The 26563-nt window shown below is 42.4% G+C and overlaps 3 protein-coding genes across 18 annotated transcripts in view; 2 read left to right on the top strand and 1 right to left on the bottom strand.

The window, feature by feature from the left end:
- The first annotated feature begins 1211 nt into the window (after positions 1-1211).
- Positions 1212-14736, top strand: setd4 (SET domain containing 4). 6 transcript variants are annotated; one of them, XM_054798813.1, is made up of 13 exons: positions 1213-1459; positions 1842-1922; positions 1995-2090; positions 2160-2197; positions 2268-2356; positions 2424-2660; positions 2727-2786; positions 2867-2996; positions 3065-3239; positions 3382-3460; positions 3538-3618; positions 6573-6696; positions 13700-14732. In XM_054798813.1, the coding sequence occupies exons 1-13, from the start codon at positions 1435-1437 to the stop codon at positions 13868-13870; spliced, it is 1386 nt and encodes a 461-aa protein (XP_054654788.1). In that variant the 5' UTR covers positions 1213-1434; the 3' UTR covers positions 13871-14732. The 6 variants fall into 6 exon arrangements, with proteins under 6 accessions (XP_054654786.1, XP_054654789.1, XP_054654788.1 ...); XM_054798811.1 differs by having other exon boundaries at positions 1212-1459; positions 1845-1922; positions 1995-2197; positions 13700-14736; XM_054798814.1 differs by lacking the exon at positions 13700-14732 and adding an exon at positions 7355-9236 and having other exon boundaries at positions 1212-1459; positions 1995-2197.
- Positions 8126-25243, bottom strand: cryzl1 (crystallin, zeta (quinone reductase)-like 1). 2 transcript variants are annotated; one of them, XM_054798816.1, is made up of 13 exons: positions 25036-25243; positions 23487-23564; positions 23229-23301; positions 21515-21559; positions 21372-21440; positions 20863-20996; positions 20662-20773; positions 16635-16655; positions 16385-16483; positions 16199-16308; positions 16014-16119; positions 14705-14750; positions 8126-14325 (listed from the first exon to the last, which is right to left on the bottom strand). In XM_054798816.1, the coding sequence occupies exons 1-13, from the start codon at positions 25093-25095 to the stop codon at positions 14229-14231; spliced, it is 1050 nt and encodes a 349-aa protein (XP_054654791.1). In that variant the 5' UTR covers positions 25096-25243; the 3' UTR covers positions 8126-14228. The 2 variants fall into 2 exon arrangements, with proteins under 2 accessions (XP_054654791.1, XP_054654792.1); XM_054798817.1 differs by lacking the exon at positions 16635-16655.
- A 558-nt stretch (positions 25244-25801) lies between these two features.
- Positions 25802-26563, top strand: part of itsn1 (intersectin 1 (SH3 domain protein)) — a 68682-nt gene continuing 67920 nt past the window's right edge. For all 10 annotated transcript variants that reach the window (XM_054798001.1, XM_054797994.1, XM_054797996.1 and 7 more), the window contains exon 1: positions 25802-25971. The gene's annotated coding sequence lies outside the window, so the exon portion shown is untranslated. The remainder of the gene's footprint in view (positions 25972-26563) is intronic.

The following is a 26563-nucleotide window of genomic DNA, read 5'->3' as shown; positions in this document are numbered from 1 at the left end:
AATAAATGGATACAGTGCACTGGTCCGTTTGGAGACCTTCCACGCGCTCTCTGTAGCCTGTGGAAGCTTGGAAGATATTCTTTAAAAGATAACATGAAGGTCTACCATTTTAGGATTTTCAAATTCCACCGAACACTGAGCGAGTCATGACGGAAAGTTGCGTTTAAAACGATTTACGTGCTCATAGCACTGTAGAGTAGTGATGTGCGATACCACTGATTTAGTTTCCCATCTGATCGAGTAAAGTTCAGGCTGGTGTCGGCGATACCGAGTAAAATATATTAAAAAGTAGTGTATTTATGTACATACAAAGCATTTCATTAGTTTATTAATTAATGTATTTGAATAAATTAATGTTCTTTATTTTAAACCCTCAAGTATTTAGTTTAATTTAATTTGACGAACTTAATAAATTAATTTATCTTTTAAACGCTGAAGTATTTAATGTTTATTAAATTATTGTTTTGAATAAATTAATAGTTCATTTAAGTTAATTATTTTAAACCCTGAAGTATATTGAGGTAGCCAATATAGGCGGGCTAATATACAACAACAGAAAAATCATACAAAATGTGAAAATTGTATTTTAAACAAAAAAAGCAAAAAACATTAAAATGAAAGTTCACACATGGCTTCGCTGTTTTTTTTTATTAGCTGTAAACTATAATCCAGACTTTTAATACACTATTGAAATATTGCACTCTGTGTAGATATAGATAGTATGAGTGGCTTTTTGAACTGAGCTACTGAAATAAATTAAATAAAAAACTTTGCAAGGATGCGGTATTTACTGTAATTGCACCTGTACGTTTGTGTTGTTGCTGTTCCCCTCCCGTCCTGTATGGGTCGGCAGCGCGCTATTTAAAAAGTTGCTGACCGTCAAACTAATGAAGAAGACTACTTCCGATGTCTGCTTAATGATGGGAAACCGTGTGGCAAACTCGAATCATTTTATGACTCGAGTTCTAATGTGTCACTCACTGAAGTGAGTCGGCTACTTAATTCACAGAGTGCATGTGCACAAGTTGTGAATCGGTTACTCAATTCACTCAAATCACTTGGCAGAGCGCATTCACAGAAAACTGCGTCCACTCACTGGCGTCACCGATTACAGAGCGCATGGGTACACATTTCCGTCGCCTCCCCTGAGTAGTTGAACGAGTTAACAGAGACCAGTAACCGTGAAGTGAAATAATCGCGAGTACACAACGACTCGTTCAATACTCGCACACCTCTTATGTCCTGAGTCCACTGAATGCCGATGCTAATAACACCGCTAACAGCGTGTGACTCGATCCGGATAGAAAAGTCCAATAAAGGGAAGAAGGTGCACACATACACGCCTTTTAACGTCCGGCTGTTCGACCATTTGCTTTGACGGTTTGAGGGGGAAAAGGCTCTGAGATTGAGAAGTCGAAACTCTGCGTCAACTGTATGAGACAACCAAACAAAATTTACGGTAAAAAAAAAAAAAAAACTTTCGAAGTTTATGCTACTCGGGTGTGAGGTGGAAGTAGCAAACAAAATGTCGATGTGGATGATCCCATACTGATACTTATGAATGTAGTAGTCTTCAAAAAACACAAGTAGAATGTTTCTTCTGCCTGGTATTTCTATTTTAGTTTATTTAGCCATTTTTATGCTTCATACTTTTTTTTTTTTTTTACTAATAATAGGTCGTATTCAACCACAAAACAGCGATAATTTACTTATTTATTTTACGTGAGGAAGCGATATTTGAACCGCGATATAACGGGGACGGCTGCATATGTATTTATGTACGTATGTACTGTATACATGAAGGTAATACATGCATGTGTACACGGTGGGTGCTTTTTCAGCAGGCCCAGGTGGGGTGATGAGGGGTTGTGGACGAGCTTCAAGACAGAGAAAGAAGAAACACGGCAGCGTGGTCCGATCAGGTGTGAAACAAGACACGTGTCGCTGATTCACTCGCATCTTGTGACCTGGCCTTTGTGTGCTTGTCCATCCAGTCTCTCTGAGCCACCAGCACCAGTGTGTGAGGCTGCTGAGGTTTCTCCACCAGCGAGGGCTCACACCAACGCTGCTGCGGCCAGCCGTCTTCTCTGGTACTCACACACGTACGTTCAATTCAGTCGTTCACACGTGTCATGTTTGCGCATCGCTGGTGTCTCCAGACACAGGCCGAGGTCTGCAGGCCGTCAGGAATGTGAAGGTAACGATGAAGCTACGTCACCTTGATTGGACGTCATGGTAATGAAAGCTTCTTGTCTTCATCTCGCCAGCCGGGTCAGCTGCTGATTTCTCTGCCACAGTCGTGCCTCCTTACAACCTCCACTGTGATGGACAGCTACCTCGGCCAGTACATCAAGAGGTAGACATCACGTACCATGCTGTCAATCAGTGTCCCAATACTTATTTTTTTGGATCTGTCACTCCAGCTGGAAGACCCGCCCCTCACCTCTGTTGGTGCTCTGTGTCTTCCTGGTGTGTGAGCGACACAGAGGAGAGTATTCTGATTGGTTCCCCTACATGGACATCCTGCCCGCCACTTACTCATGTCCCGCCTATTTCTCCGATGATGTCATGGCGCTTCTGCCGTCCGGTGTGCAGCGGCGGGCTCTAGAGCAGAGGGAGGCAGTTCGAGAACTCCACTCCTCCAATCAGGACTTGTTTCAGTGAGTGTGACCGGAGTAAGATGTTTCGGTGATGGAGGTTTCCTTCTGATTTTTACTGTTCTTCAGGACTCTGCAGCCGCTCCTCAGTCACCCTGCGGCAGATGTGTTGACGTATGAAGCGCTCAGGTACACGCCTTCTTTGTCTTTTTGTGTCATTTGGCCGCAAAAAAAAAAAAGAAGCTGAATGTACACATCTGTGCCCCCAGGTGGGCGTGGTGCAGCGTCAACACCCGCTCTGTCTTCATGCCTCAGCCGTCCAATGAGTTTTTGCATGGACAAGATGTTTACGCCTTAGCTCCCTTCTTGGATTTCCTCAACCACCAGCCTGACGTGCAGGTAAGCTCCAATCAGGGCGGTGCACGGCGTTCAAAACCCCTCGGTAAAAGTCTCTCCTCATGTCGTAGGTCAAGGCAGGTTTCAACCCCTCCACAAAATGCTACGAAATCAGGAGCGTTTGTGGGACGCAACGCTTCCAGCAAGCCTTCATCAACTACGGTTCCCACGACAACCAGCGCCTGTTGCTGGAGTACGGCTTTGTCGCCCCGGGCAACCCGCACAGCGTAGTCTACGTGGACACAGGTGGCCAAAGTCCAACATTCTTACTGCATATTCTTAGAAATATACAGCGCTTCATACCCCATTAGTGTTTCCATGCTCTTGTGTGGATGTACAACTTTTGGAAAACGCTAAGGAAAAAAAAACGCAAAACTTTATTGTGCAGAAACCCTCCGTCAGGTTCTGAGAGGTGACAGAAGTCTGGAGCAGAAGATGAAGTTCCTCAGAGAGAAAAACTTCCATAAGTGAGATGACATTTTTGGTGTTTTGGATGGAGGTTTTGTTGACGTATGGATTCAAACCGTATCCTCCTCCCTCTCAGTAATCTGACCATATCCAGTGAAGGTCCCAGCTGGAGGCTGATGACGACTCTCAGATTGATGTCACTGCCACAAACACAATAGTAAGACACAAGCAGCTCACATGATTCATCATCTTTTCTTAAGTATGTTATATATTGTTTGTAATTATGTTCTAAATTGTTCGTTTTTTGAAAGCAAACAGTAAACTCGCAAAAATTACATTTATAGTTCATGGTGCTAGCCATGACGAACACGTAGTCGCAGCAAAATGTCATTTCCGGAAGTGACTTCAGCAGAGTAACACCTCTCAGCTAGAGCCGAGTAAACAAATGCTTCTCGAGGTAGCTCGTCGACTTCACTCGTTATATTTTTCATCAAAACAGTAGTCATACCAAAATGTTGCTTTGCTGCTGGATGTTCACAGTATCTGATATTGTAAGTTTGTTTTCTTTTCCAAAAGAGGAAGGTTTAAAACTATAATGGACGACGCAAGTACAGAGATTGAGAGACAAATGGACGCCCACCTCAAGTTCTGTTCTTTGCAGTGATCATTTCACTGTTGACTGCTATGAAGGAACACCTTTACAAGAAGCATTTGCCTTGAAAGTACGGTCTAAATGCAATTTGAATGCGGTACACAGGAAAAAACAAGAACGACCACTACGTGAAAGTTGGCACAATAGAGGAAGTCATAATGTCTTCTAAACACAACAAGGCTGCAAAGCATTGTACATGTTACATAAATGTTTTTTCACAGCGATATGTTGGTGGTGGGGGCGACGGTTGCGGCGAAATACACTAAAAGGCTATAAAGACCCCTTTACGTTCATGAAGAAGCTGATTCAAAACAATAATTAAAGGATAAACAACTCCAGAGTAATTTACACTCACCATTCTGTGTTTTGAAGGCGACCGATCTTCATCTTCGTATATTAAGGCTTTAAGTCCATGTTCTGCAAGTTCTCTATTTCATCTCCAAATGTTCCTCCCTCCATTTCTCCTTGAAAACTACTGACACATTGCTCAAGTCTTTGCTATAATCACTGTAAACATCCTCTGTCTCGTACACTGCTATATTTGTGTAGCTGAGAGGCGTCACCCTGATGACATCACTTCAGGAAATATGTATTTGTATTTGTACTTTATTTATCCCACAGCGGGGAAATTCACTTGTTATAGCAGCAAGCAAGATACGCAAGTAAAGAATACATACAATAGTGACTACAACATGGTTCAGGTGGTGCAGGTGTTGTAGAGCCTGACAGCGGTCGGTATGAAGGCCCTGCGGAACCTCTCCTTCTTACACCGTGGGTGTAACAGTCTGCTGCTGAAGGAGCTGCTAAGGGAACCCACAGTGTCATGTAGCGGGTGAGAGGTGTTGTCCATGATGGATGTCAGCTTAGCCAACATCCTTCTCTCCCCCACTTCCTCCACGGAGTCCAGAGGACTGTCCAGGACAGAGCTCGCTCTCCTGATCAGCCTATTGATCCTGCTCCTGTCCCTGTCCGTGCTGCCCCCTCTCCAGCAGCTCACAGCATAGAAGATGGCTGAGGCCACCACAGAGTCATAAGAGGTCTATAAAAGAAATGAGACTGAACAGCGAGAGCTAGCTCATCATGGCTGCCGCCATAAACTATTAATGTCATTTTTGAAAATATACAGTTCGCTTTCAAAAATTGAACAATGTAGAACATAATTACAAACAATATATAATGTATTTACGCACAGTTGATAAATTATGTCAGGGACCCTTTAAAGGAAAAGTGCCCTTTTTCTGGGGAATTTTGGCAATCATCCACAATCCTTATGTGAAACATGAGCACACATGCCTTTCCCTTTTCTGTGCGTTCTAAAGAGAGAAAAACACCTAGCAAGAGGGAGCTAACAATGCATGTAATGGGACACACCTATTTCGACTATTAGGCCCTCTAAAAACCTCCAACAATGTTTTATAACCATACTGTGATCATGCGGTAACAGGCACGTTCATGGTAACATGTAATATACTTACAGTGTTTTGCCATTTTTTGTCATTGTAAGCATTACCGGAACTTCTTTCCTGGGCGCATTGGTTTTACAGAACCCATAGCAACTTCCACCAACCGCAGCAGCATAGGAAGCGCTCGTGGCTGTTTACTAATCACGGCAGACTTTGTGAGAGCCGCCGCCAATGATGACTACTTTTGGACAAATGAGGATCCAGAACCTTATCTTTTTGAGCCTGACTATACGGAGGATCCGCTACAGGTTTTAGAAGAGAGAGTGAAACGTCGGAGCAGACGGGGGGCCGAAAGAGTCAGGACCAGGATGACTTGGTGGTGTAAATGTGGAGCTCTCCAAGCCATGCCAACAGAAATGGAGTGTTTCTGCTGCACTGAGTGGCATACAGTGTTACCATGGATGGAAAGGCTTTGTGTGTATGGTGAGGAGGACATTGCTCCGAGAAATTGCATCACAACGAACAAAGAATTGTTAGCGCTAACAACCCTGCGGTGGTAGAAATTTTTTTCCACCTACCCAAAATCAACTGGAAAAGGCGCCCCACACCAGCTGGACCAGATGGACAACTGTCCATGGAGTAAGTCACCGTGATATTGATTGTGATACATAGCACATGATATCACAACACAGTCCATCTAGCCGTGTATAAACAAAACATGGAATGTGGCATAATACTTTACACATCTTTTTGTTGTCTATTCCTAGTTGTTCATATTCATTCATTCATTCATTCAAAAAAATAGTTTTTCAACGTTAGCTCCTACAATAACATTGTCGCTGTATCTTGGTTGATATGCAGGTAAGTTATGTAAATACAACATTGTTGGTGTTTTATGGAGTTTTTTTTTCCGAAATAGGTGTGTCCCGTTATGTGCATTGTTAGCTTCCACATGCAACTGTTATTTTACTGTCGATTTTTAGAACGCACAGAGAAGGAAAGACTTGTGTTCATGTTTCACATAAGGATTGTGGATGATTGGCAAAAACCTTTTTTAAAAGTGCAATTTTCCTTTAAATGCAAACAAATTAGTTCTGAATTAGTGTTTTCTGGCAGTCACCAGTGGGGGGCAGTGTTGCGCGGCCAGGCGGTTGATGAGGAGGCCGACCTGTGGAGTGTTCGTACAGCGATGACGTTGTGTGAACGACTACTGCTCAACACACTCAGAGCTCTACATCAGGTTTGTGATGACACACACACACACACACACACACACACACACACACACACACACGCACGCTAGGGTTGTAAACGATAAACCAATGAGACCGGAAATCCAGTTTGGCAAGTGAGAGATACGGTATCCGTAGCAGCCTCCTGGATCCATAAGAATCAGCTATAACTCCTTAATTGATTGTAGAGAAATGCACCGGGTATCGCAAGACTAGCAATCAGTTGACAGTCCGTCTCTTAAACAATGTGAGAGCCTGGGCTGCTGGCAAAATGATCGTCATGCATGCTCCGTAGCTTAGCATGACAGAAGACCAGAATTGATCAAAGTAGCATTAGCAGCGCGCTAGCTATTCACTGGGAAAGATTTTCAACACATCAGCAAAACACACAGACATTGTAGCGATCTGATTTATCTTTTTTATTACAGTGGTGTGAAAAAGTGTTTGCCCCATTGCAGATTTATTTTTTTGCATGTTTGTCACACTTAAATGTTTCAAATTTAAATATTAGTCAATGACAACACAACTGAACACAAAATGCAGTTTTTAAATTAAATTTATGAAGGGAGAAAAAGAAATCCAAACCTACATGACCGTGTGTGAAAAAGTGATTGCTCCCCATTACAACGTAACTTAGATTAATTGAGATCTATCCGTGTGGAAAAGGTTATAAAGCCATTTCTAAAGCTTTGGGACTCCAGCAAACCACAGTGAGAGCCATTATCCACAAATGGCGAAAACATGGAACGGTGGTGAACCTTCCCAGGAGTGGCCGGCCAATCAAAATGACCCCAAGAGCACAGCGATGACTCATCCGAGAGCTCACAAAAGACCCCACAACAACATCCAAAGAATTGCAGGCCTCACTTGCCTCAGTTAAGGTCATTTCACTGTCTAACACTGCTAATGCACTAGGCCTCCTGCATGCCATCATTGATAAACACGAGACCAAACACCCAGACGCTGTATTTATTATATCTGGCGATTTCAACCACTGTAACCTCAGGACTGTCCTCCCCAAATATTACCAGCATGTGAGCTTTCCCACAAGGGAAAATAACATCCTGGACCAAGTCTACAGCAACATGAAAGGTGCTTTGAAGGCTGTTCCAAGACCCCACTTTGGAAAGGCTGACCACATCTCTATATTCCTTTATCCAACGTACAGACAACTTCTCAAAAAAGCTCCCCCTGTAAGTACAGCAGTTAAAGTGTGGAATGAAGAAACTGATCAAGTACTTCAGGACTGCTTTGGCTGCACAAACTGGGATGTGTTTAAAACTGCAGCGGGGAGGGAAGATTGTACTGTTGATTTGGATGAATATGCTTCTGCTGTTACTGGCTACATTAGCACATGTATAGAGACTGTTACCACCACCAAGTATTACAGAAAATACCCTAACCAAAAACAGTGGATGAACTGTGATGTAAGGGCTAAGCTACGTGCTCGTTCGACTGCATTTGTCATGGGCACCGCTGATGACTACAAAAAGGCCAGATATGACCTGAGGAGGTCCATACGGGAGGCCAAAAGACAGTACAGACAGAAGCTGGAGGGCTACTATTCCACCTCAGACCCTCGGCGCATGTGGGCGGGGCTCCAGCACATCACAGACTATCGCCAGCAGAGTAGCGTAGCCACGTCCAGCCAAACCACACTTCCAGATGAGCTGAACGAGTTCTATGCCCGCTTTGACACCCAAACTTCTGATGAGCAGAGAGGGTGGCTGAACCTGGGGAGCACACAGGACGCACCTCTCATGGTGACATCAGCTGATGTGCGCAGGGTTCTAAACAAAACAAACCCACGAAAAGCAGCAGGCCCAGACAACATCTCAGGACGTGCACTTCGGGTTTGCTCATCAGAGCTAGCTGATGTGCTTGCTGACATATTTAACCTGTCGCTTGCACAAGCATCTGTACCGACCTGCTTTAAGTCCACCACCATAGTGCCCGTACCCAAGAAGAGCAACGTGACCTGCTTGAATGACTATCGCCCTATAGCACTCACTCCTATTGTTATGAAGTGCTTTGAAAGAATAGTCATGACCCACATCAAAAAGAGCATCCCGGCGGCAACTGTGGACCCTCTACAGTTTGCATATCGCCAGAACCGGTCCACGGATGATGCAGTCAACACTGCCATCCACACAGCCCTTTCTCACCTACAGGGCCAGGACACATACGTCAGAATGCTATTTATAGACTATAGCTCTGCTTTTAATACAGTCAGCCCCCACAAACTCACAAATAAGCTCCTCACACTTGGCCTGTCTCCCTCCCTCTGTAACTGGGTGTTTAACTTTCTCACGGGCAGACCCCAGTCAGTCAGAGTCCACAACCGCACATCCAGCTCAAGAATTGTGAGCACTGGGACCCCACAGGGGTGTGTGCTGAGTCCACTCCTCTACACGCTCTTCACCTACGATTGCGTGGCCTCCCAGAACAACACCAGCATCATTAAATTTGCGGATGACACTACAGTCATCGGACTGATCACTGGTGGTGTTGAAACATCATACAGAAGAGAGGTGGCGGACCTCATAGCTTGGTGTCGTGATAACAATCTCCTTCTCAATACAGATAAGACTAAAGAGATGATCATCGACCCAAGAACAAGGGAAAAGGAGCCACATAGACCCCTGTTTATTGGTGAGACTGAGGTGGAGAGGGTGAAAACCTTCAAGTTCCTTGGCACACACATCAGCGAGGACCTCACCTGGTCTCACAACACCCAACAAATTCTGAAGAAATCCCAAAGGAGACTGTACTTCCTGAGAAGACTGAGGAAATTTGGCATGTCCACCACAATCCTGAGTTGCTTCTACAGATGCACTATCGAAAGTGTCCTTACCGCCTCCATCACTGTTTGGTACGGTAACTGTACAACACGTGATAGGAAGGCACTCCAGCGGGTGATCAAGACCTCACAGAACATTGTTGGGGCAGCCCTCCCCTCACTGCAAGACATTTATACATATAGAGTCCTACGCAGAACACACAACCTCATCAAGGACAGCACACATCCACAACACTCATTATTCACACTCCTACCGTCAGGCAGACGCTACAGGAGTTTGAAGTCCAGGACCACAAGGCTGGCAAACAGCTTTTACCCACAGGCCATCAGGCTTCTCAATGAAGCACTCAGACACGCCGCACGCAACACACACTCATAGCACTTTATTTATTTATTTATTTGTATTATTTACTTGTATTAATGTCTCTTCTGTTGTTGTTGCTTAATTTATTGGTATTTATGTATATGTGTTTATGTTTCTTATGTTCTTATTCTTTCTTGTGTTTTTCTTTCTTTTCTTGGGAGAATGAACAGAATAAGATTTTCATTGCATGGTATAACTGCTGTTTTACCATGCACATGACAATAAAACTCTCTTGAATCTTGAATCTTGAATCTTGAATTTCATGACTCCACCTTAAGAAAGACACTGGGCAAAAACGACCTGCATGGCAGAGTTCCAAGACAAAAACCACTGCTGAACAAAAAGAACATCAAGGCTTGTCTCAATATTGCCAGAAAACATCTTGATGATCCCCAAGACCTTTGTGAAAATACACTAAGTCCCCTACTAACCAACATCCGACGTGCGAACTTTCGGAGATACGAACAAAGCCGACTAGTCTATATTTTCATGTGTTTTGCCTTATAAGTCCATATTTATACTGCTACATGCTTGACCAGCAGAGGGCACTGTGACACTGCTAATGGGACCAACAGCGGGAGAACAAGAGGAGGAAGAGGGGAGGAGAGGGAAAGCTACATTGTTAGCTGTATGATACAACCCAGACAGGGCGTGTGATTAAAGTTTATGAAGAGTTAATAGGCCTGCTTAATTCTACACCACCCACAGAACACTACCTCTTTTAGAAGAGTCTAACGACGACAACCATTTGTCCTTTTTTTCAATAACTCCTCCACCACAACGATGTATGCTCGACCACTCCTCTTCAAAGGTAAATAACATTTATCATTACGTATTATTATATCATTTTTATTATTGTTTTTTTAATTAATTATCCTTGTTTAATATTACTACTGCATCCAAACTCATATTTACATACATACGCATATACTGTATATGTATACACGTACATGTACACTGCGTTCCAAATTATTATGCAAATTGTATTTAAGTATCAAAGATTAAATCCTGTGTTTTTCCGTTAAACTCATGGATGGTATTGTGTCTCAGGGCTCTGTGGATCACTGAAATCAATCACATACTTCTGTGATAAGTAGTTGGCCAGGTGAGCCCAATTAAAGGAAAAACTACTTAAGAAGAATGTTCCACATTATTAAGCAGACCACCATTTTCAAGCAATATGGGAAAGAAAAAGGACCTCTCTGCTGCTGAAAAGCGTGAAATAGTTGAATGCCTTGGACAAGGTATGAAAACCTTAGATATTTCACGAAAACTTAAGCGTGATCATCGTACCATTAAGAGATTTGTGGCTGATTCAGAGTACACACGGGTTCATGCAGATAAAGGCAAAATAAGGAAGGTTTCTGCTAGACAAACACGCCGGATTATGAGAGCAGCTGCTAAAATGCCATTACATAGCAGCAAACAGGTATTTGAAGCTGCTGGTGTCGCTGAAGTCCCACGAACATCAAGGTGTCGGATCCTCCAGAGGGTTGCAGTTCTGCATAAACCTTTTATTCGACCACCCCTAAACAATGCTCACAAGCAGAAACGGCTGCAGTGGGCCCAGAAATACATGAAGACCAATTTTCAAACAGTCTTGTTCACTGATGAGCGCCGTGCAACCCTGGATGGTCCAGATGGATGGAGTAGTGGATGGTTGGTGCATGGCCACCATGTCCCAACAAGGCTGCGACGTCAGCAAGGAGGTGGTGGAGTCCTGTTTTGGGCTGGAATCATAGGGAAAGATCTGGTCGGTCCCTGAAGGTGTGAAAATGACTTCTGCAAAGTATGTTGAGCTTCTGACTGACCACTTTCTTCCATGGTACAAAAGGAAGAATCGTGCTTTCCGTAACAAAATCATCTTCATGCACGACAATGCACCATCTCATGCTGCAAGGAATACCTCTGCTTCATTGGCTGCTATGGACATAAAAGGGGAGAAACTCATGGTGTGGCCCCCCTCCTCCCCTGACCTCAATCCTATTGAGAATCTCATCCTCAAGCATGAGCATCCTCAAGCAAAAGATCTATGAGGGTGGAAGGCAGTTCACTTCCAAACAGCAACTCTGGGAGGCTGTTCTGACATCCTGCAAAGACATTCAAGCAGAAACTCTCCATAAACTCACAAGTTCTATGGATGCAAGAATTGTGAAGCTGCTATCAAACAAGGGGTCCTATGTTAACATGTAACTTGACCTGTTAAGATGTATTGGATTGGAATAGCTTTTTATTTTAGTAAACATGACCTTATATTGCTGTAAATTCAACAAATTACTATTTTCAGTTCTTTACAAACTAGAAAACGTCTTTAAACTACGTTGTGCATAATAATTTGGGACAGTACGTTTTTTTTTTTTTTTAAATACTGTTTTCATGAGTTTTGTTCAATAACATTTTAAATAAAATTTGACAGCTAATGACTTAAATTATGCTGATCATCATTTGCATCACGTACTTTGGAAAGTCAAACAAAAACATCATTTGCATAATAATTTGGAACGCAGTGTCGTACCTATATCATTGGTAATATTACCTTTTCCCCTACGCAAGAAGAATTCGACGTAAGAACGGTCGTCTGGAGCCAATTGTGTTCGTTAGTTGGGGACTTAGTGTACTCTGTGATCTGCAGAGACAAAAGTTTAACCTTTTGGAAGGTGTGTGTCCCATTACATCTGGTGTAAAATCTGGTGCAAGTCCACCTCTGAATGGGTGAAGAAAAACAAAATGAAGACTTTGGTGTGGCCTAGTCAAAGTCCTGACCTGAATCCTGTTGAGATGCTGTGGCATGACCTTAAAAAGGCGCTTCATGCTGGAAATCCCTCCAACGTGGCTGAATTACAACAATTAAACAAGACAAACAATACAACAAAAAAGTTATCGCAAACGCTTGATTGCAGTTGTTGCTGCTAAGGGTGGCCCGACCAGTTATTAGGTTCAAAGAGCAATCACCTTTTCTCACAGGGCCATGTAGGTTTGGATTTCGTTCTCCCTTAATACAAAGTTTCATTTAAAAACTAAAACTGCATTTTGTGTTCAGTTTTTGTTGCCATTGACTAATATTTAAATTTATTTGATGATCTGAAACATGCAATGCGACAAACATGCAAAAAATAAGAAATCAGGAAGGGGACAAACACTTTTTCACACCATTGTATGTATTGTGTAAAGCTAAGACAGGAACAACATCAAATTAAAAGCACTAATGAATACAGAGGCACCAGTACGAGCCTGGGCTTTGTTTTTCAGAGAGGTTGTACACCGAATATACACATTAGCACTCAATAAGGTCATCAAATCTTACCTTTATGCATTCCCACATAGTCTCAGCATTTGGGACCACATATGAGGGGAAAGAAAAAGGGGAAAAATACAGTATAGGAGTCTCTGAGCAGCACGTGAGAAAGTGGTGCATTAAGGGCCGTCAAATAAAGTGGGACAGGTCGCAGCTCGCAGCAAACATAACCATGCAAAAGCTGGGGGATTTCTAACTTATTTTTTAATACAACAATGGCCCATATTTACAAAATTTATATCCATTTAAATACAATTTTATGTAGTCATTTACAAATGTCTTTTTTCCCCCTTTAAATCATTACGCCTGAACGTTTCTCGCGGCCCGGTGGTTGGGGACCCCTGCCTTACAGCATGCTTGGAGATACGATGTGCTCTTTTACACATTTGAAAATACTGTAAGAATGCCACTTTTATAACGTCTGATTAATGTCTACATCCACAAATGTAATCGTTGAACCGTAACCCATGTATCGAGATGCATGTTGAATCGTCTACCACAGAGATATTCACCACTAACACACACACGCTTGTCATTGTTCTATTCTTTTAGATCTCCAGGCTTCTCCAGCAAGGGGAGGAATTGAAAGAGCAGCTGCAAGTTGTCGAGTCCCTGCGGGTGGAGGAGAAATGCATCCTGGGAAGCTGCCTGGAGTCGCTACGACAGTCGCTCGGAGATGCGAGTGTGTCGTCAAACCAAAGGGATACGAACTACGCAAGCTGACATTTGACGCAGCACAGACGCATGCGGGCGTCCTGCAGCCATTCAGAAAATCCTGGACGGCCGCCAGAAAGACCGACATTGACTCTGACATGAATGACGTTGACATTCACAGAGATGAGTTTAATCAAGATGGCACCACAACATAGTTTTTATCTGTCCTTTAAATTGTCATTGTGTTGTTTTAACTCCTTGATATGATGTATCTGTGAACTTGAAGCGTACCAACATGGAATATCATTGCCTCAAATTGTGTCCTGATTAGAATGGAAAGAAAGTCCATCAATGCCAGGCATGTGTCACACACGTCGGGATATCTCTGCACCCTATCCCACCAAAAAACGACCAAAGCGTCATCTGTTCACAGTTGCACAACAGCTTTTTTCCTGTGCTGAAGCTGCACGTTCTCCATGGCAACCATGGCTTCCTGGAGAGACGCCGCCGTCTCGGGCTGAGGTCTGCGGAGACGACGGATTTCAACACGGTCAATGTCGCTGTGTTTGCAGGGCATGTTTTCTCCAAGATGCGGCTGTCATACTGTACACTCAAGAAAAATATAAACACAACACTTTTGTTTTTTTTTTCTTCCCACAAACAGCCAATTTCTCTTAAATATTGTTGACAAATCTGTGGTGGTGAGCACTTCTCCTTTGCTGAGATAATCCAGCCACCTCCACAGGTGTGGCATGCCAAGATGCTGATTAGACAGCATGGTTATTCCGCAGGTGTGCCACAATAAAAGGCTACTCCAACAAACAAAACTGTTGTTTTATATTTTTGTTGAGTCTATATACGGTATTTGATATGTTTTAAATAATGATAATCATGCTTGTGTACCTGAGCACTCCAGATGACATCTTCTCCACGATGTCCCTCAGAATGTCTGCCAGCAGGCTGTTAAAGACTCCCACACTGTGTTGGTAAAAATCCATATACACTCCTGATCCAAATTTTAAGACCTGTTGAAAAATTGCAACATTTTGCACTTTTGGATCTGAAGGAGGTTCTAAGCAGAGCTTCAAAATACAAAAAAAAAAGAAAATGACCCAAATGAAGGTTGTTACTGGTGCCGAGTGCAGTCCAATAACCATCAGATGCCATCTGCCAGAGAAGGCTTTGAAGAGGAAAAAAGTTCTTCTAAGGCCTCGTCTACTTCAACGTCATAAAATTGCCTGTTTGGAATTTGCAGTAGATCACCAAACATGGGACATTGAAAGGTGGAAGAAAGTTTTATTCTCTGATGAGAAAAAATGTAACCTTGACGGTCCTGATGGCTTCCAACGTTACTGGCATGACAAGGAGATCCCACCTGAAATGTTTTCCACACGGCACAGTGGAGGGGGCGCCATCTTCGATGGAACAATGGAGCTTCAGGTTGTGCAGGGGCGTCAAACGGCAGCTGGCTATGTGGAGATGTTGCAGGGAGCATCCCTCATGACTGAAGGCCCCCGTCTGTGTGGTAATGACTGGCTTTTTCAACAGGACAACACTGAACTTCACAAAGGACTTCTTCCAGAGAAATAAGCTCACTCTTTTGGACCATCCTGAGTGTGCTCCTGATCTAAATCCAGTGGAGAACATTTGGGGATGGATGGCAAGGGAGGTTTACAAAAATACAAAAATCAGTTCCAGACAGTGGATGCCCTTCACGAAGCCATCTTCACCGGAGCAACATTCCCACTAGCCTCCTGGAAACACTGGCATCACGCATGCCCATTTTTCAGCTGATTAACAAGAATGGCGCAGCTACCCATTACTCACTCTTTTTTAAAGCATTTTATTTCTATTTTAGGGGGTTTTCAGTTTTTTTTTTTAACGATGCTCTTAAACTTTTGATCAGGTGAAGAACAGCCTATTTCACTTCAATGCTTGTTTGCAATAAATTGCTGACTCATTTGTCTCACTCTTATTTCTTCCTTTTGCATTTTGAAGCTCTACTTAGAACCTCCTAAAGATCCAACAATGCAAAATGTACTTTCTTGCAATGTTTTAACTGGTGTAGTAATCAAATGCAGGTGCGGCTGTGTAATATTATAGGTGTGGTTTCACAGATCCAAGCAGCCCGCTGAGGGCAGCCACAAGTGCAATACAAGTTTGCCACCCCTGCGTTAGATTGATTTAAACAAACGCCGTTAGCCAAGGATACGTAGATATCGTCCCTGCTGGGCCGTCGCCGCCAACCACGCTTCAGGGTTGAGGAAAGACACGCAGGCCGACTTCAAGAACATCAGTCTGCAATCAGGAGGGTCCAACTGTGAAACGTTAAGGACACAAACATCAGCGTGTGATTAGTTCCTTCACTACTGTACTACAGTTATTTTGAAGACTCACTTGCAGGTCTTGGTGGGACGTCACCCAGTGCCCCCCCACTGCTAAAAGGCTGATGATGTCATGCTTGTGTGGGAGGAGCGTCAACTTTTCTGGCTCCTCCTGCAAAAGTACTAAGACAACATGAATAAAGATCATCGCTTTATTGAAGGTGGCCTTATACGCTTTCACTTTCATCTGCGTTTCTACCTCCAGAGTCGACGACAATGTCCACTCCCAGTCCCCCGGTTTCCTCCAGGACCGCAGGAAGGAGGTCTGATGGGTTTTTATAGACTGGAATCACCCTGGCTACCGTGGGAGGGCAGAAACACTATTAATGTGGAATTACAGTCATAATGTAATATAAGAAAGGAATGGCGTGATGTGCTTTTATGGCCCCAGAGAGCTTAAAGCGTAGAAGGGAGAAATCAAGCAAGGAATAAGACAGAAAAGGTCTCACCCACAAGAGGGTCTTGAACACCTGAAGAATAGAAAAAAGGAGGAAGGGAAGAAATATATATATTTTTTAAAAAGACACACAAAGATTTCATTTTTCTCCCAAGCTGCTTTGTTCCAAAACTACCATCTGTCCTTGTTAGACCACTTTGTGTGTCCGGGTCGCCCTCAGTCCTACCTGGTGAAGAAGTGGCGCCGCTTCCAGTCCAACAAATGGCAACACATTAACTGCACTGAAATCGTTACAATGGAGCCCCGTTATTCACGGGCATTACGTTCCGAGACGCCTAGTGAATAGGACCCATTGTAGGCGCCATATAGTAGGGGTGCTCAAACTTTTCCCCAGCGAGGGCCACATAGTGAAAAATGCCATTTTGATATTCTGTGAAAGGTGAGAAGAAGAAGGTAAAAAGGAGGTAAGAAGGTGGTGAAAAAGCATATTATTACTGTAGTATGAACATCGGTCTTTGCTCTTCTTTTTGCCATATTTGCTTTTGTTGTTGTTGGTGGTTTTTTCAAATATTTAAACTTACTTCTGAAATAATCTTCTTTCAGCAATATTTTTTTATTCCTATATTTCGACTTTATTCCCATATTACAACTTTTTCCCCCAACCTTCCATTTTCTATACCTCATTAGGTATAGAAATATACGTGATATACGGGGGCATGCTGGAGCCTATCCCAGCTGACTTCGGGCGACAGGTGGGGTACACCCTGGACTGGTCGCCAGCCAATGGCAGGGCACATATAGACAAACAACCAATCACACTCACATTCATACCTATGGACAATTTAGAGCCTCCCATTAACCTAACATGCATGTTTTTGGAATGTGGGAGGAAGCCGGAGTACCCGGAGAAAACCCACACACGCACGGGGAGAACATGCAAACTCCACACAGAAATGCCCAGGGGAGAATTGAACCCAGGTCTTCCTGATCTCCAAGCTGTTACTGTGTTGGCCAACGTGCTAACCACTAGACCACCGTGCGGCCCTTCCCCCCAACCTAATTTTCCCCCCCCAAAAAAACAAAAAAAAACCCAAAACTTTTTTAATAACATGTTTTCTTTAATATGCTACTAAAATGACATTTTTCCTCATAACATTACCAGTTTATTCTCATAAAATTGCAACAATTTTTCTCATTAGAATATGACTTTTTCCTGTTAATATTTTGACTTTATTCTCGTAAAATTACGTCTGTTTCTTTTCCATTTCTGTTTTTTTTTTTTCAACTATTTCAACTTTCTTCTTGCAAATTTCCTTCTCAAAATTCAGATTTTATTCCCATAATATTTTGCCTTTATTCCCATAATATTAAAACTTTTCCCCCTGGCTAATTTTCCAAAAATGACAACTTTTTTTTCATAATATTCTGACTTTTTAATCTTGAATATTTACACTCTATGCTACTAAAGTTACATTATTTTTCCTCATAATATTACCAGTTTATTCTTTTGCAACAATATTTCTCATTGGAGTACGACTTTTTTCTCTTAATATTTTTTTTTCCATTTCATATCAGAGCCCAGCAGACATGAAATAACACCCGTATAATTGGACATAAAAAACTTAACACGTCCACACGGGATTAAAGGGAACTTGTTTCCACTCGTGTGGCACGTGCCATGGCTGCCTTCATGCAGTCTTAAAGGGGATCTACTATGCTTTTCCTCTTTTCTGACCTATAAATGTTGTTACAATGTTGTATTCTCATGTTTCGTTTGTTTCTCATAACTTACATTACAACTTAAAAAATATTGTCTTGTCCATGTAGCCTTCACCATGTATTTTGATTCAGAGATATGTTGAATGATAGAAATATTTGTATATTACGGGTAATTTACTCCAAGAAGAGTGATAAATTCGGTTCATAATAGGTGCCTGTCCCTTTAAGATGTTTTGGTTTCATTGCTGCACAGGTGCTGAATGAAGTACATTGGCTTGTTGAGCACAATGGTGTGGAGTCTCAGTTTTCTGACTGTACTACGTGTACTACGTGTACTGTGTGTACTTGTGGACCGTGTACCGCGAGCGGAGTGTTTTGTGCAGTACTACTTGCCAAAGCCAAGTGCAGTATGGATTTTTATGCATTTAATATTTTTTTGTCTTTTGTTAAAATAAATGGTCAGCAACAATTTTTGGAACTTAACTTCATTGGACAAGAACACGCGTCAGCCAACAGACCCCTAATTAGAAAATACATCTTTTTTTTTTGTGTGGAAAAACCCAACACCAGGGGTGTCCCAAGTGTTTGTTTTATTGGCCTGTGGTACTTTGTAGGAATAAAAGTCAACCAAAAAAACTCAGCAAAAATATAAAAAATAGAGGAAAAAGGCAAAATGTAAAGAGTAGAAGCTGAAACTTTGTTAACTTTTTTTAGGCTTTTTACAAAATTAAAAAGTCAATTAAAATGTCAAAGTGGCCCCCCACAATCTTTGACTTTCAATATGCGGCCCTCGGTGGAGAAAGTTTAGATACCCCAACCCTCCACCCATAAAAAGCCCTAAAGTGTCTATTTTTGCACTCTAAACCAGGGTAGGGAACCTATGGCTTGGGAGCCAGATGTAGCTCTTCTGATGACTGCATCTGGCTCTCATGTCTTAACACAACAAAATGGATTTATTTTAATACTTGTTCTGTGACATTTTAAAGTAAATCATTACAGAAATCCCAGTGTTAAAAGACATCAAAACTCGATTATTACTGGATAATGCGGCAGCCTACCCGGGTCATTGAGATGTCAAGAAGTAAACCTCCCTCCCGTAATCAAATAGTCAGCTAGCTAACTCTGCAGAGCCAAGCCTTTTGACAAAGAAGATGGTGAAAAGAAAGAAAGATACGGAGTACGGTGCAAAACCATGCAGCACCAGAAGTCGCATTCATGGTATGAAGTATTTTATTTATTATTGGATAGCTTCAGTATAACAATGTTCATCAAAATAAGAACTTCAAAGACTTAATTTATTCTAAAATTGTTGGTCTTGCTTAAAAATTCACACATTTAATTCTACTCAATGTTAAGAAAATATGATATGGCTCTCAAGTAAATACATTTTAAAATATGTGGCTTTCATGGCTCTCTTAGCCAAAAAAGGTTCGCAAAATGTGCCTCTCACAGTTATTAAACACATTTTAAATTCAATTGCATACACTAAGAAACAATTCCAGGCACGCAGTACACAGTATTGTGCTTACAAAGTGAGTCGTCCCTTGTTTATAGCGGTAAATTGGTTCCAGACCCGACTGCGTTAAATGAATTTCTGCGATAAAGGATTCAATGTTAACAAATGGAATATTTTCGTAGTTAGAGCATAGAAAACTTATGACTTTCTAAATGTGGTTTTTAACATTATCAGAGCCCAGCAGACATGAAATAACACCCCTATAGTTGCCTTTACACTCCTATTATTCATTGTCTACGCCACATTGTGGCAGGGACTCGAGCTGGCCGCTAGCTAGCGATCTAACTAGTAAAGCTTAAATTCATTTCTTCTAAACTAAAGAAACCAAAAACTTACCACGTCCACACGGGATGGGAGGAGGACATTATTTCCACTCTATCATGTGGGACATGCCATGGCTGACTTCATGCAGTGTTAAGGTAATGTAATGTAATGTTGTGTCATTACTGCTGCCTAGTGGCCGGAATACTACACATCCTTTGTATTTACATATGTTTTGACTAAAAATAGACCATAGTCTACCACCAAACAGCCTTCATTTAGTCATTAATTCATTTCTGAAAAACTGCACGGGGGGGACGACTGCACACAACATCACACCTTGTCGAAGCATTTTCCTGCTGGTAAATGTTGACTGAATTGACTTGTGAGACAGTGCCATCTGCTGGAATCATAGCTACAGAATTTTTTTTCCTCCCTCTGCAGAGAGCGCCATCAACCCACATTTTCTTCAAGTTACCATTTAAATAAACAAATAATTTACAATAATGAGCAAAATAGTGAAATTGTATATTCTAACTGGTAATGCTATTTAATGAGTACCTAAACCAAATGTGTACATTACCTGCACTGGGCCTTAGCTGCTCCAAGAACGTGTGCTGCTGCTGCGAGTGTGACGTGGTCAGAACCTTCACACCGTGGTAACACGCCAGCTGGATGCACATCAAGCCAAAAGACTAAAGGGGGAGGGGGGTGGACAGACGGTCTCAATGAAAGTTTGTTTGTGATATCTGCAGTATTGTTGTGACACACAGGATGCACATACGCTGGCACCGTCCATGACCAGGAGCGTGTGTCCGGCCGCCATGCGAGCGTGAGTGTGAAGGGCGCTGTATGCACGGAGACCGTCCTGCAGCGCTCCGGCAGCATTTACGTAGCCGAGCTTCTCTGGCTTCTCAACTGATGAACACACTCACAGGTTTGTACATGTTTGTCAGCATATTACAAACACTTGACTGAACATTGTGTTGTTGCAAATGAAGAAACTTCCACTTGTTCTCCATTCCTCATGACGTGAACTTTGCACACTGTTCCATGACAACATCTGCTGATTAGACAACGTACACTGCTCACAAAAAGCTGGGCTGTAAATCTACAGAAACATTCAGCTGTTGTACACGTGCATTCAAAAGTTTAGACAATGTCATATGAAGGCCACCTGTAAAGGTCATCGTGCATTTTGGCTTCATCCTCAAATGTCACTCCAAAGTCCAGCATCCCTCACCTTTTGTGAGTAGTGTATGAGGGAAAAACAAGAAACAAAAATGTTGTTACCGAGATACTGTTCATCTACGTCGATGATGTCACACAGGCCAGAGCAGGTGGAGTCCAGAGGGAGAATGCCTGGTGAGAAAGGTGAAGACAAAACATCAGTCGATGGTACAGCGCATGGTGCATCATGAGTAAGAGTCCCCTACCGACAACCTCATCGTCTGGCTGGAAGAAGGAGACCTTCGAACCCACTGCAGAGACAAACAACCAGGAAATTAAAGGAGAAATGCACTTTTTTTAAAAATGTTGCCCATCATTCACAATCCTTAAGTGAGACATGAACACACGTCTTTCTCTTTTCTGTGCGTTCAAAAGATATAAAAACAGCTAAAAAGAAGCCGCAGAGAATGCACGTAATGGGACGCACTTGTGGAGGTGTGTCAGATAAGTTCCAGGACTGGTGTCACAAAAGGTTCCTTTCAAATCCGCTTCAAAGTAATACCTCTGGAGTATGTAACTGATGATCTTAGCTCTTTGCAGCCATCAAACCTTTTTCCACATGACTTTATATACCGTACATATCCTCAGTTTCAGGTTGTCAAGCAATGAGCACAGAGCAACGAACAAACTTCAAGTTTCTGGTACGGTTGGGGATTGCTGCAGCAAGTGTACCGAGATGAGACGATGTCCCGCTCCCGTGTTTTTGAGTGGTGCAAAAGGGTTTAAAGAAGGACAAGAGGACGTGGAAGACGACCCCAGGAGCGGAAGGCCCTCAACAACCAGGACTGAGGTCAACGTTGAGCGCGTCAGGCAGATGGTGCGTAGCGATCCTCGGCTGACTGTTCGACTGACCGCAAATGAGCTGGGCATAAATTACAACAGCGTCTGGAAGATTAACACTCAAGATTGCTGAGTCTGCGCAAAGACGGTGCCACAACTGGTAAATGATGATCAACGCATGCAAATGTGTCATCCTCGAGCGTCTTGAAACCAAACCAGATTTGATCTTCAAGGGGACCTGTTTTGAATACGTGGACGACACCAAAAAGGCCGTGACGATGCCGCTGTGGAGGATCCCGGAAGAATCCTTTCAGGAGTGCATGCAGGCGTGGCAGAAAAGGATGGGAAAGTGTGTTAAGACTCCAGGGGGATTACTTCGAAAAAAACTTTTAGTTTAGATTCTAAATAAATCTTGAGTGACACCAGTGCTGGAACTTTTCTGACACACCTTGTTTTCCGCCGATAAAGCCTTTTGAAAAAAACCTCCAAAAACTTGCATATTAACCAGGCTACAGCGACATTGTCATTATTATGGTTATTGACATTGTTACGCCCGACAACTACGTTACTGGCGTAGTGACACCTCGCCACAACATACTGGCTAGCTACTAGCTGGCCAGTGACTAGCTTCACCACACACTCCCTCGCAATGCCTCAGGCCACTAGCGAAAGGTAACGCTACATATTGGAGCTGCCGCCACTGCTGCTGTGTTTTTGTTTTGGAGTTTGGAAAAGTTAACGCTAGGTGTACTTCATTTCTATGTTGCTATCTGAAAGGCGCCCAGAAAGTAAGCTCCGCTAATGCTTAAAATGACCGAAATAGCGGAAAATACTGTAAGTATGACATGTTATCATGAATGTGCCTGTTACTACATTCCTACAGCATGGATAGAAAACCATAAAACCTTGTTGGAGGTTTTTGGAGGTGTTTTCTAGGCGGAATAGGTGTGTCCCATTACGTGCATTAAGTAGCTGCCTCTTTTTAGCTGTCTTTATATCTTTAGAACACACAGAAAAGAAAAAGACATATTCCTGTCTCACGTAAGGATTGTGGATGATGGGCAAAATTCCATAAAAAGTGCACTTTTCCTTTAAGAGAACAGCATGAGCGCCCACAGTGATCATCGTTGAGCTTCTAACCTTGTCGTACGACGCCGGCCACCTCCCTGCCCACGGGCATAAAATCCCTCCGCATGCCCACATCTTGGAGAAACTGCAGCACGCAACAAAAGCAAAGAGGACTTCAAGCCAATGCACCAGTTGCGTGACAACTTTAAACACATAGTGACACAGCAGAAGTGATGTTGGCAGTATTAAAAGATTGTACTACATATGTTAGTGGTAGTGAACATTATAAGACATGATTTATTTCTCAGTGTTAGTGTTGTCGGTTGTTACCTTGAGGTCCAGAGGGCTGAGTCCACACGCCTTCACTTGAACTCTGACCTCATGTCTGCCTAAGACCTCTGGGAGAGACTAGGGGGGGGATCATCACATCAAGAGATGATGCTTTAATTGTTACACCTATAAATAACATTGTATGCATCAATGTGTGCTGTTCGTAGCTTGGGTGTCGTGGCTCGAGACTGACGCAACGCTGAATTTGGCTTCCGATTCGGCACTTAAGGAGAAATTTAAGGTGGAATTGACATACATAATGAGCAGTGCGAGTGTTTGTCCTGATGGTCTGTGTTATGTGACACTTCTTAATGTGCAAACACTTTAGACCAGGGGTCACCAACGTTTTTTCTTGCGAGAGCTACTTTTAGAAAATGAAAATGGCCACGAGCTACTCATTTTTGTAGAAATGATTTTAATACCTTATTTCAACCCAAACAGATCAAATATGCTTGTTTTATCAAAACATTCACAAAATGCTGGTATCCACAACTCACATTTTAAGTTTCACAATACTTTTCTTTCTAGTGTTCTCACATTATTAACTGAAAACCTGAATGAAAAGCAGGCTTGCGGGCACCTCATGTGGTCGTGGGGGGCTACCTGGTGCCTGTGGGCACCACGTTGGTGACCCCTGCTTGAGACCTTTCGAGTAAGACATTGCCTTTGCCTGACACTCACCACTGTATTTCTGAAAATGCAATAAAGGAACGTTTAGATGGTTTTTTTTAGCACCTAGTCCATATTTGACCTGGTGCTGTTTGAAAACAACTAAATTTAGACTTTTCAAATCTGGGCTGGATTAGGCTACATATGCTAAATATTCATGAGAGCACAGTTAGTGATTTGTGAAACTTTTATTCTACTTGTGAAAATGCAAAAAAAACCAACCAAAAAACATTTCTCTATGTTTTCACCCTCTCGTCTATATTAGACCTGGTACGCTTTGAAAACCACCACACCTAGACCTCTCAAATCTGAACTGGGTTAATCTACAGACCTTGGAGGTTCATGAAAACACAGTTTATGATTTGTGAAACCTTTATTCTATTTGTGAAAATGCAATAAAGGTACATTTCTCTATGTTTTCACCCTCTAACCCATATTAGACCTGGTCCACTTTGAAAACCAGTAGACATAGACCTCTCAAGTCTGGACTGAATTAATCTACAGAACACAATGGTTCCTAAAAACACAGTTTGTGATTTGTGAAACTTTTATTCTATTTCTGAAAATGCAATAAAGGTACTGTGGTATCCTTTTAAATATTTCTTTAAAATATTTGTATTATTACCACTGTGTCACCTCCTCTAATAATGTCTGTTGAAACTTCCAGGAGATCCAATAACTCAATTATGTCCCCAAGACTCTGTGATTGGAGTGTCAGTCTCAGTCACTAACTTAGTCAGTACCCTTTTTTGTGACATCGTCAGACAAACACATGTCATCAGTTGTAGCTTTTAGATGAGAAGTATTAATTAATGTCTTGCATGCATGACCCAACAAGACGAGAGCCTTACCTCAAAAGACAAGCTTAAACATGACTCACCGTCTCCTGAGTGACGAATTTGAACTCGCCTCCATTCGTTCGGCAAAATAAGCCTTTCATGCTATTTCACTTTAAGTGCTTGTTAGCTGAATCTCTAAATTTAGTTATTCGTGTATAATTTATAATAGTAATGCAGTTATAAATGGATAGATGGATAGTTAACTATCATTCCTCTGTTTGGTTTACTTCCTGTATCATGTGACTTCTTCTTCTTCCCTCAGCAGTAATGGCTGTAGCGTCATCTGTCGACAGATCTTGTGAATACAATATTTTGCACACGTCACAAAAACATCTGATCCCAAACTATTTGCTTTCACTTTAAACATGTAAACACTGTACAACGAGTAATGCAATTTTACTGGTATATTAATATTATGTTAACATCGACATAAGTCGTTCATTGTAAACATACATGTTGCTTATTTTATTTTTCTACCTTTTATGGCTTGGGTGAAGATTTTTACTCAACATATTTTGTTTGCCTAACGTGGCCTCAGGATGTTTTAACCGTTTTAAAGTAATTAAAATGTACATGTCAGTACATCTCGACAAGTGGTGTCTTTTATGAGCCTCTTGTAATTGAATTATGCACTGTTAAAGAAAAGTAAAACTGCCCCTTTTTATTTTAATAAGTAGTAAGTGCATCTCGAAAGCAATAATCCCCAAAGGTCTCATAAAGCCTTCACGCAAATCCATCGCGAGATCACGTCATTGCCGTTTTGATTAACGTCAAGTCTCGCGATACTTTGTAGACGTTACCCCATTTTCCAACTGTCGGTTCAATCAGTCGGGATTTCGGTACCGCTGGAGCGTCTCAGGGAAGCTGCTTTGGAATTAAAACTATACGAGCAGGGGGCGCGTACGCCATTAAGTGTCGACGGAGACGCAGCGGGGGCTACTCTATGCAGTATTTGACAATGGGAGTGTTACTATGAGGTGAGTTTTTGTGAGGATGCGAAAGAAGAATGTCCCTGAGCGGGATGACGTTAGCCTCCACTTTAGCCTCGATGCAAGCTGTGTTTATGCCTTCATTAGCTCCTCTGCGCTGTCATTCGGAGGTTTGTTGTGATCAAAGTGTTTTGTTTGCATTCCATCAGGCGTCTAAATCTGCTCAGCGCGATGAGATGACAAGAAATTATTCGCCACAGCCATGCATTCCCAGCCCACTGTTAGCCGCTATGCTAACGTTCAATCACTGCATCTGCACTGCGTGGCGTTCACGTTCCGTGAGCACTTGGTGTCATTTAGTATCGATATCGTTGGTTGATCGAGCAAACGGCGATCAGTCAGGAAGATGAATACTTATTAGTAGTGTGTGTGATTGTTTTTATTTTATTTTTTTTAGCTTAGCGCTCGTTAAACACCAGCAGGATGCTAAGCTGGTCAAAGCTGCCCAACACTGTCAAGTGTTTTCTATTAAAAAAAACAAAAACAAAGGCCAGACAGGCATCTTGTGAGTGAAAATGCCACAGGAAATGAAGATTAAACATGCATATGATGTTAACTTCACATGCCTGCATCAGCGTTT

Source organism: Dunckerocampus dactyliophorus, chromosome 14 (assembly GCF_027744805.1).
Source record: "Dunckerocampus dactyliophorus isolate RoL2022-P2 chromosome 14, RoL_Ddac_1.1, whole genome shotgun sequence".
NCBI lineage: Eukaryota > Metazoa > Chordata > Actinopteri > Syngnathiformes > Syngnathidae > Dunckerocampus > Dunckerocampus dactyliophorus.
This window is presented reverse-complemented; position numbering and strand designations above follow the sequence as displayed.

Bases quoted from the DNA above. Each gene is read 5' to 3' on its own strand.
- setd4 (XM_054798810.1), top strand. From the start codon at position 1,435: ATGAGACAACCAAACAAAATTTACG. The intron at 1,460-1,841 runs GTAAAAAAAAAA...GTGCTTTTTCAG, and splicing joins ACAACCAAACAAAATTTACG to CAGGCCCAGGTGGGGTGATG. The intron at 2,357-2,423 runs GTAGACATCACG...CTGTCACTCCAG, and splicing joins CTCGGCCAGTACATCAAGAG to CTGGAAGACCCGCCCCTCAC.
- cryzl1 (XM_054798816.1), bottom strand. From the start codon at position 25,095: ATGAAAGGCTTATTTTGCCGAACGAATGGAGGCGAGTTCAAATTCGTC. The intron at 16,309-16,384 runs GTAGAAACGCAG...ATGTTGTCTTAG, and splicing joins CATTGTCGTCGACTCTGGAG to TACTTTTGCAGGAGGAGCCA. The intron at 14,326-14,704 runs GTACACAAGCAT...TCGTCTCCGCAG, and splicing joins ATGTCATCTGGAGTGCTCAG to ACCTCAGCCCGAGACGGCGG.